Consider the following 10,395-nt stretch of genomic DNA (forward strand, 5'->3'; position numbering starts at 1 on the left):
CCAGGTTTATATATTCTCCAGCTCAGGCAGGAATGATTAGTCCCTCCCTCAGAGCGGGGAATTCCATAAAAGGATATTCAGTCCTTCCCTCAGAGTGGGGAATTCCATAAAAGGGTATGAGGGTGCTCAGTCAGGGAATTCCACAAAAGGGCATGAGGACAGGAGCATGGGGGGGAGGGGGCCACCTCGCAGGCCTCTACTGACAACAGTTACTGGGAAATGGCATGGAGGGCTATAGAATACACAGTTTTGGGCTACACCCATCCAGTGATGAATTGGTCCCAGCTGTTCTAACTAGGACACTAAGGAAAAAATTTGCATGGGCAGGATAACTGGAGTTGGCATCTGGTCAGTGCTACCCAAGATAGGTGCTTTGGGTAGGTATAAGTTCCTATTTTCATCTGCCACATTCATCCATTTCCTGCTCCTCTGGAGAGAATGTCTAGGTTTCAGTAGGGCTCTGAGAGCTGCATGTGGGAAGACATAAACGTTTTGCACTTGAGCCAAAACCTACTGAGATTTGCAGTGGCACTTCTGTCCCACGGGATTTAATTCCCTGGTCATACACTGTTCCTCAAGAAATCCCAGTCTTTTGCAGAAATTAACTTTATCCTGGTGAGAGTCAAATGGTTTAGAAGGGCAACAAAGCTATTGAAGGGTCTAGAAAGTCCCTTGAGGAGTGGCTGAAGGAGCTGGGGTATTTAGCCTGGAAAAGAGAAGGCTCAGGGGAGATCTTATCGCTCTCTCCAACTACTTGAAAGGAGGCTGTGCCATGGTGGGAGTTGGCCTCTTCTCCCACACAACTAGTGACAGGGTAAGAGGAAATGACCTCAAGCTGTGCCAGGGAAAATTCAGGTTGGATATCAGGAAGAATTTCTTCAAGGCAAGAGGGATGACCCTGGTAACTACAGGCCTGTTGGTCTCACTTCAGTGCCTGGTTGAATTATGAAGAAGATTATGCTGTAAGTTATTAAAAAATACCTGAAAGACAATGCAGTCATCAGTCACAGCCAGCACACATTCATGAGGGGAAGGCCCTCCTTGACAAACTTAATTCCCTTTTTTGATGAGGTAACCCACCTGTTTGATCAAGGGAAGCCAATTGATGTAATCTTTCTGGATTTCAGTAAAGCTTTTGATACTGTCTCTCACAGTATACTTTTGGACAAAATGTCCAGCACACAGCTGGATAAACACGTGAGCAACTGGCTGATGGCACAAAGGGCACAAAGGGTTACAGTAAGTGGGGTAACATCAGGCTTGTGACCTGTCACTAGTGGGGTTCTACAGGGCTCCATCTTAGGGCCAGTGCCAGCTTCATAAATGACTTGGATACAGGACTGGAAAGGATACAAGTAAACTTGGTCACTAAAGTGGGAGGGGCTGTTGAAGGCCAGGAGGCCCTGCAAAGAGACCTCAACAAATTAGAGGACTGGGCAATCAGCAACCATATGAAATTGAAAAAGGGAAAGTGCAGGATTGTGCACCTGGGACGGGGCAACCCTGGATGTACAGACAGACTGGGATAGAAAAGGCTGGGAGAGCAGACCCATGGAAAGGAACCTGGGGGTCCTTGTTAAGGACAAATTGAATATGAGTCATCAGTGCCCTGGCAGCCAGGAGGGCCAACCGTGTTCTGGGGGGCACTAGGCAAAGCATTGCCAGCCAGTCAAGGGAGGGGATTGTCCTGCTCTGCTCTGCACTGGGGCAGCCTCACCTTGAACATTGTGTGCAGTTTTGGGCACCACAATATAAGAAAGGAGGGCAATGAAGGAGGTCAACAAAGTCCAAAGGAGGGCAACGAAGATGGTGAAGGGCCTTGAGGGGAAGCTGTTTGAGGAGTGGCTGAGGTCCCTTGGGGTGTTCAACCTGGAGGAGACTGAGGGGAGACCTCATCGCGGCCTACAGGTTTCTTCGGGGGGAAGAGGAGGGGAAGGCACTGATCTCTTCTCTGTGGTGACCAGTGACAGGACCCAGGGAGGGAATAGCATGAAACTGTGTCAGGGGGAAGGGTTAAATTAAATATAAGGAAAAGATTTTTCACACAGCAGGTGGCTGGGCCCTGGAACAGGCTCCCCAGGGAAGTGGTCACAGCACCAACCCTGCGAGGGGCATGGCATGATTTTTGGGGTGTCCTCTGCAGGGCCAGGAGCTGGACTTCGATGATCCTTGTGGGTCCCTTCCAACTCAGGACATTCTAAGATTCTATGGCTTTGTTTGGTTTAGTAGCAACGGAATGTTTGGCACTGGGTTGAGGCAGGCCATAGATAGAGAGGCTTTGGAGCAGTGGAGGATGTGTTGGTTTTTTCCCCTCCTTTTTCTTTCTCCAGACTCACCTTTTTGAAGGAGAGAATAAGAGAAGATTTGCTCCTTGGGTTAGGCAATCACTGTCCAGCCAGGACTGGTAGTGTTGTCCTTTGTAGCCAGGGAGATCACTCGGCAGACGCACAGGGTGGGGTTCACAAAAAGGTCACACCACACAGGTCTTCTCCCTCCAAAGAAAAAAGTACGGGCAGGTTAGCTGTGTTCCCCTCTACAGGGCTTTTGTCCTATGGCTGAAAACCTGCCTTTGGTTAGGAGCAGCTTTTGAGAGTGACTTTTCTCCAGGAACACAGATAAAGGAAGGAAGTAGGTAAAGGGGAGATCCAGATTAGACATTGGGCTGGGATAAGTCTGGAGAAGATGTGAAGGAAAGCATGTGCTGGCTAAAGGGGAAGGTGGGATTTTCAGCTTCATGGGGATATGAACACCTCACTTCACTGTGAGGGTGGTGAGGCACTGGAACAGGTTGCCCGGAGAAGTTGTAGATTCCCCATTCCTGGAAGTGTTCAAGGTCTACTGGAAGGTTGGCACCCCCCCTGCCAGTGGCTGGGGGGGTTGGAATGAGGTTATATTTAAGATCCCTTCCAACTCAAACCATTCTATGATTCTATGAGACAGATCTGGATTTTTTCTTTGTTACCTGGAGACTGTTTGTAAAACCTGCAGAGAGCTGCTGAGCTTTGGCTTCTACAAAACAGGTAAATGTTGGCTTACCCTGGTCTGCACCTGGCACTTCTAGGTGAAACAAGGAGATGACATTTCCTCCTCCTTTCTCTTGCCCCAGAAGAGAAATATCAAGGACAAAGATACACAGGGAAAGCTAAGGTCAGGGAGAACAGACTAATGAAGCAGCTCTGCCTTGACAGGCTGCTATTTAAATGAACTTACAGCTTGCAAGACCTGACATTTATGCAAATGCTAAAGATGCCCAAGTTAGTCTTGCAGTATGTTTGCATGCACAGCTCAGTACTTGGTTTTACGTGCATGTGTGGGATCTTCAGGCATCTGAGCCACTTCTGCTGGCCTTACCTTTTATTGACTCTGAAGCATTCTGGAACAGCTTTTATTCAAAAGAAAATACTGGAAGATGTTTGATGTAAAGATGAAGTAGAGCTTAGTTTAATGCTGGATTGTATATGATTCTGGTCTGATGTTCATTCAGGGATAGCAACAATGTTGCTTGCTCAGTACTCAGCACTCAGCCATTAAAGCAAACCTGTATCAAAAGAGGATATCTGTATTTAGCTTTTATTATGGTTATTATGGTTAACTAATACCTTAGTTAACTTGCTACACAGGAATGTTATTAAATAACCTGCTGTATGAAAAGGGGCCATGTGTTTTTGCAGTCAGATCAAAGGTTGTGTCACACGAAAAAGAGCAGGATAGGTGTAGTATTGCTCACTTGCTACCTCTTCTGTCTTCTAAAGGTTACATTTATTATATGTTCATACCAGTGGATGAAAGTATTGTGTATTCATCCACTTCTTTCTTAAGGGCAAGTTAGCACTATTTTCCAAGAGAAACCTGAACTGAGAAAGGACTTCGGACTGGCCAGATCCTGTTGGGTGAGGACAGGAAAGAAACTCATATCTCCTTGGACGTTTTTATGAGCTGGCTCCAGTGTTAGAGAGAATGAGAATGACCTGCTTGAATTCTGAAACTTTCAGTTCCATGCTTTATTTTTTAAAAATGCTAATATCTACCATTAAGCACACATTCTTTGCAAATTCACAAGAGATCCCAGTGCTGCTCCTGTTGAACCCCTTATAGTTACTCAGAACCCGGCCCCGGGCGCTGGGGCCCGGCCCCGGGTGCAGAAAGGAGCGAGAAAATGGGAGCTTTGCCTGTGCAGACAGTGCCATCATGGGAGATGAGAGGGGAGCCCCAGAACACACAGAAGAGAAGGACAACTCTAAACCCGGGCAGATGGAGCTTGTCAGCCCTGTAAGGCCATCCATCTAAGAGAAGGTCACTCTAAACAAACCTACATCCTGAGGACCTCGCTGCCACTGTCCAAGCTCGCTCAGCCCTGGCAGATGAACCTTAGGATTAAAGGGTGGGCTCAGTTCAGCGCACACTGTGTCTCACCTAAAAAATCCATTGCATGGGCTCGAAGGCCTTACCTGCATTTGCAAAGCCCAGCGCGCTTGTAACAAATGTGGGTAGAGACCTTTCCCGGATCATCATTCGCGAAGAGTGCCCATACCCAGAAAAATAAACAATCCTTCCTACTCACTTATAGGACAGTGATGTTTATGCCAATCCAGGGGTTGCTGTACTTCAGTTTGTAACTCATTAGAAATTTTAAAAAGGTTTGGAAAGGAAACAGTAGGAGCCTTGTTCCAACACTCTTATTCAGCTGGAAATCATCTTAAATCCGAGTGTTTTTTTTAGTTTATTACCTTCAATCAGCTAATTCAGGGGAATGAAATTTTAAAATGATGATTAAGAAGAAACTGTGGATTACCAGTGCCCTATCCTGATAAGGTGGTGTTTATGGTGTAGGCTTACTCATGTGTGCATGTCTTTCTTAGAAGCTGGAATTGTCTCTGATGATTTCTTTCTGATTTAAAATAACTCCATGTGTCTCTTTTCTTGCAGAATGAAGAGACGAAAGTGGCCCTACACATACCCCTCACAAAGGAACATCCTGATCCTTTGTGTTACTGGGTGGTTGATTGCACTGCTGAAGATCCTCCATGTTGAAAGACACTTTTTTCCTTCTAAGGGCATTTACTTGGTTGAGCACTTCTTAAGCACTTCTTCTTATGTTAGAAACAGGTATTCATATCCTAGAAATGTGTTCCACTATGAAATTAATTGTTCATCTATATATGAACAAGATCCTCATGAAATTGGCAAGAGTTTAGAGATAAGAAGAAAAGAAATAGTTGACTTAGCTGATGAAGATGTTGTAGCAATGACAAGTGATTGCCATGTGTATCGTTCTCTTAGGAAATACCACCTAAAACCTGTTTCTCCAGAGGAGGAGAGTTTTCCAATTGCCTATTCTTTAGTTGTTCACAAAGATGCAGTAATGGTAGAAAGGCTCATACATTCATTGTACAGTCATCAAAATATTTACTGCATCCATTATGATGAAAAAGCAGCAAGAAGTTTCAAATCTGCTTTGAAAAATCTGGCTAAATGTTTCCCAAATATTTTCATTGCATCAAAGCTGGAGACAGTGGACTATGCACATATTTCACGTCTGCAAGCGGATTTCAATTGTTTGTCTGATTTGATGGGCTCTCCAGTCCCTTGGAAGTATGTTATCAATTTGTGTGGTCAAGATTTCCCTTTGAGGTCAAATTTCGAGTTGGTTGCTGAACTGAAGAAACTTGGTGGAGGAAACATGCTGGAAACTACAAAGCCAAGCAGTAGCAAAAGAGAACGATTTACTTATCACTATGAACTTATGAAAGTGCCTTATGAATACATGCAGATGCCTGTAAAAACCAACATTTCCAAGAATCCGCCACCTCATAATATTGAAGTATTTGTAGGCAGTGCCTATTTTGTTTTAAGCCGAGAATTTATTCAATATACACTTGAAAGCTCACTTGCAAAAGATTTTTTTGAGTGGTCAAGGGACACATATTCTCCAGATGAACATTTCTGGGCCACTCTTGTACGTGTTCCTGGGGTCCCTGGGGAAGTTCCAAGGTCATCTCAGGACATAACAGACTTACAAAGCAAAACTCGTCTGGTGAAATGGAATTATCTTGAAGATTATTTGTATCCTCCGTGCACTGGTACCCACCTTCGCAGTGTTTGCATCTACGGGGCTGGAGAATTAAGATGGCTTCTGAATTATGGGCACTGGTTCGCCAACAAGATTGACTCCAAAGTAGACCCTGTTCTGGTAAAATGCTTGGCTGAAAAAGTGGCAGAACAACAGAAGGAGTGGGTACGTTTGTCCTCTGACAAACGCTTTCTGCACTTAAGTTCTACGAATGCCTTGCTATAGCAGCACTGTGCTCTCTCCTGTCCTTGCCGTGTCCTGCTGTAGCACAGCACCTACAGTTCCTCTGCCTTGTCTGCTGCAGGATGTCAGTGAGCAAAACATCCATTCTGTATAAAGTTCGAGCCCCTGGAGAGCCAGGTGCCTGGCTGTTTATTTATGAAAAGTTATGCCTCTCTGATTAATTGTTTTGTAACTTGCCACAATAAACCTGTAATAGTTCTTCAGGGTGATTCTGAGAGGTGAAATTTTCTTTTGGGGGCTGTGGCATTGTTTGTCCCAAAGGAGTATTTCAGAAATGTGTTTTACTTCAAGTGTGTTTGTGTCTTTCATAAGAAACTCCAACACGTCTGTCTGCCTGTCCCCTTTTCCTTCACTTTTCTTAAAGGAATGAAACAAAGACCTCTGTGTCTGCTACCTCAGGAAAACTGCAAGTGCCCATCTCACAGACAAAACCAAGAGATCAGCATGACACCAAATGAGCCATGTGACCTCACCTGAAGTTTCAAACTTCTCATCTGTGGGAGCTGCACAGATCTTTGCAATGTGAATATGACTGGATGTCATATAAGGGAAAGAAGATCCCTGTGTACTGCATTGTCTGTAGCATTGTTCTCTTCTCCCAACTCACCTGTGCGTTGCTTTTCCTTTTGTGAAGCATGTGCTCAGCATTGCTGTGCAATGCTATGGAATCTGTGATAGTTGGTTGAAACAGAATTGTGCAATGCTATTCTTCAAAGTTACAAGTGTGTTCTAAGGGCAGTCTCTGCAGCCCCCTAGGGTAGAATCCATGCCAAAAGAGATAAATCTTCATTTCTATCTCTGCCCATAGAAATATCCTTCTGTGAAATCCCAATCTATACATAGTGGATAACAAGTGCTATTTCTAGTTAGTGTTGAGCAGTGTGGTGCTATGTTGAAGTGCAGAATGTGTGAAGTTGAGCAGTAACCATAAGAATAGCCATATTGCAGAAATTATGACCCTGTGTAGAGTGTCTTTCTGTGCAAGTCCGTGGCTTTGTGCCACCACGATCCCAGGCTGACAGGAGCCTGAATGAGGCCTAGTTTAGCTGTAGAGCAAGTATTTTCCAACAGCCCCTGCTTACCGTGGCCCTCCCAGATCTTCAGATAGTGAAGTGTCTCTGGAGCCTCCTTGCAGATGAGGCTACAGCATGCTACAGCATGCAGGAAGTGTTTGCTAGTGTAGGGGTCTCTGCAGAACCCCTTGCAACTTAGAAATGCCACTTGGCATTTTGGGGACTTCCCTGGAATACTGCTCTGCCAGAAGTTCAGTTTTGGTGGTTCCAGTGGACCCTGGGGTCTAGCTTTCTCCATGCCACTGTCTTCTTTCTAGCCATCTGTCTTCTATTATGAGGCCTCTTCCCACAAGTAACTTCGGGACATCTGGCCTTACTGTTCTACAAGTTGCTGCAGTAATGACCATGTCTCATATCCACGCTCCTTATTTGATCTGAAAGAAACAAGTCACTTTTTGCTCTCACTTTCTGTTTATAAATTTAGTCACTGTCAAGTCATCTGTGGCTTAAGACTGGTTTGAGAGTCAGGAGTCTCAGGCCTTTTCCCACATTTGTGACACTGATTTTCAATAAGACCTCAGACAAACCACATGAGTTTTCTGTTTCAGCTGTTCCAGCTGTAAAATGGGAACCACAACCTTCTATTATTTTACTAAGCACTTTGGAACCTATGTGTCTTGTGAGTTGGTTGCACAATACAAATTGTATATCAAACTATTTATGGAATCTGTGGGTGCACAGGTCACATATTTCTTTAATATATTGTTTCTGAAATAAATGGGGATTACTGTTAAAGTCTGTGTTTCTTACTTAAGTGACTTGCCATGTCTACCTAGGGCTGTCTTGACTTGATGTAATTTATAGACACTTTGTAGAAAATTAAATATTGATGATATTTGCAAATTCATACATTAGTACTTGTATATAAATACAGTCCCCATGTGGTAAAAAGGTTAATAAAAGAGAGTGTTAGGATCCCAGAGGGCCAAGCTACAGCCTTCTGTGCACATAAACCCATGGTTAATGATATATTTAAAATTTTGTATTTAGTTAAACTGGCTTTATGTATGTATGTACACACACACCCATTCGTGTTTAATTGGAGTTGTTTGATCTGCAATAAATTTATAAATATAATTCACCAGCACAATAAACTTTACTGAAGTATATAATTTTAATCAAGATGAAACTTTGTGCTACTTTAGTTGAACTGGGTTTAATGATACCTGTCATTTAACTAGTTTGGAATAAGGCAGCTCATCCTTCCGAGGTCGTAGGGAAGAGGATGTGGACGTTGCACAATGTGAGGCAGCATCATGCATTACAGCAATATGTTTGCTAGATGTGAAAGTAGAAGCTGTACAGACATAGCTGCAACTTTATGAAGTTCTGATTTTCTAATGAACTCTAGATATTTCTGCTTTTTTTGAAAGTAACTTCAAAGGCTATTCAAGGCTGTAGAAAGGCAGTTCACAAAAATCATGGGCCTGATCAGGCCCTGAAAATCATCTAGCCCAGCCTCCTTCTCACAATAGGATCAACGCTTACTTTTAGCTGAGTTTCTTGGGCTTTCCAGGGACTCTTGCAGAGGACTCTTCCTCTAAGGAAGGAGGAACATTTTCCATTGTTTCCAAAAGAAGAAGAAAAACAGTCAAAATGTAAGTTTCTTAACTTTGGAATAATATTATCTCTGTTTTTAACTTTACATTCAGCAGTGTTGCCATTATTTACTTTTGGCTTCATCATAGTTGCTCTTTATGTAGGTAGGTCTGTCTTTGCTGCATATGTACCTAGGACATGATCCACAATCTTTCTGTGAGGAAAGAACCTGAACCTAGTATATGGCAAAGCAAATATGAAGTTTTATTTGGGCCAAACCTTAGATTAGAGGCAGTTCTCACAGGGGTGCTCTCATAGGAGTTGTTAATTTTTATTTTGATTTGTTTTGGTTTTTGGGTTTGGTTTTTTTGGTTGTTGGTTTGGTTTTTTGCCTTAGTAAAGCTTAGATATCCTTTTCTTCTTCCCCTTCCTCACTTCTGAGAGATTCCTCTTGTAAGTTATTTCCCAGATTTGAAGTGCACATACATTCACACATATTGGATAGTTTCCTGTGTACTTTTTCTGCTGAAAAAGGCCCATTTCTTCCACCCATCCTGCCTTGTGCTGGTCACATGGAGAATCTGGACTATCAGTTGACCTTGTTTTCCTGTTCAAGAAGGATGCACGAGCACAGCAATAATGCTGGTCCTGGCTGTCAGCACTAGTCCAGCCCACCATTTTGTAAGTGGATGAAAAAGCAAAAATGCTAAATGTGTTCTAACATGGACAAGTTAAGTAAGGAAGAAAAGGAAATAATAAGCTTTAATGAAAGAGATGCAGAGCCAACATTAGTACAACTTGTCTTGCTAATGAATTTATTAGGCTAGACATGGAGTCAGGACAATAGTATATACAAACATAAATGCCTCACAATGTGCTTTCTTTAATGGTGGAATAAAAGAATGTGAAAGGAAAGACTAGAAATTAGACATCTAATCATCAATTGTAATTAAAACAGACTTGGACTGTTGAGCATTTTTATGACTGCAAAGTCATTACTGTGGCACTTAAATCAGAATGTATAAACATGAAAAAAACAGGACTTGGGCAGCAGATATGCAGTATATGTGGGACACCAGTGTGGGTTTACAGTGTGACCTTGAGTTTTATTTCAGGTATAATATCTGTTTCTACTTGGTGTTTTTACAGAAATTGGATTGGTCTTGGTGATAATTTCCACTCACATAGATATGATACTTCAGAACAATGATCTGTTACCACAATGCAGTAAATCTGTACTGGAAGACCCCAGTGCTGTTTGGTATTTCAAGCTGATAGTTAAACCCTCTATCCTGGCTGGGCCTGTTTTTTCAGAGCTACAAAACTCGTTAGTTTTTTATGGCTAAAGTATACTAATCTTTGTAGTACTAATCTTTCTTAGAGGATGGAGAAAGCAATAGATGTGAAACTTTGGAGGAGGCATTTTTTCAAGTGAGACAAGTCTTGCATGGCCAAGTAGGAGAGGAGGTG

The 10,395-nt window shown here is 43.0% G+C and overlaps 1 protein-coding gene across 7 annotated transcripts in view; it reads left to right on the forward strand.

Annotated features, from left to right (window-relative positions):
* GCNT4 (glucosaminyl (N-acetyl) transferase 4) overlaps window positions 1–8,468 on the forward strand; it is a 19,236-nt gene extending 10,768 nt beyond the window's left edge. For 3 of the 7 annotated variants that reach the window (XM_027635237.1, XM_027635238.1, XM_027635239.1), the window contains one exon: window positions 4,927–8,468. In XM_027635237.1, coding sequence (XP_027491038.1) covers window positions 4,928–6,295 — 1,368 coding nt within the window. In that variant the 5' untranslated portion in view covers window position 4,927 and the 3' untranslated portion in view covers window positions 6,296–8,468. Of the gene's footprint in view, window positions 1–1,310; window positions 1,356–2,330; window positions 2,405–2,452; window positions 2,517–2,940; window positions 3,021–4,926 lie in introns of those variants that run through there. The other 4 variants (XM_027635236.1, XM_027635235.1, XM_027635241.1 and 1 more) reach the window with 4 other exon arrangements.
* Window positions 8,469–10,395: the final 1,927 nt, after the last annotated feature.

The sequence above is a fragment of the Corapipo altera genome, unplaced genomic scaffold (assembly GCF_003945725.1).
Source record: "Corapipo altera isolate COAL_440 unplaced genomic scaffold, ASM394572v1 61411, whole genome shotgun sequence".
NCBI lineage: Eukaryota > Metazoa > Chordata > Aves > Passeriformes > Pipridae > Corapipo > Corapipo altera.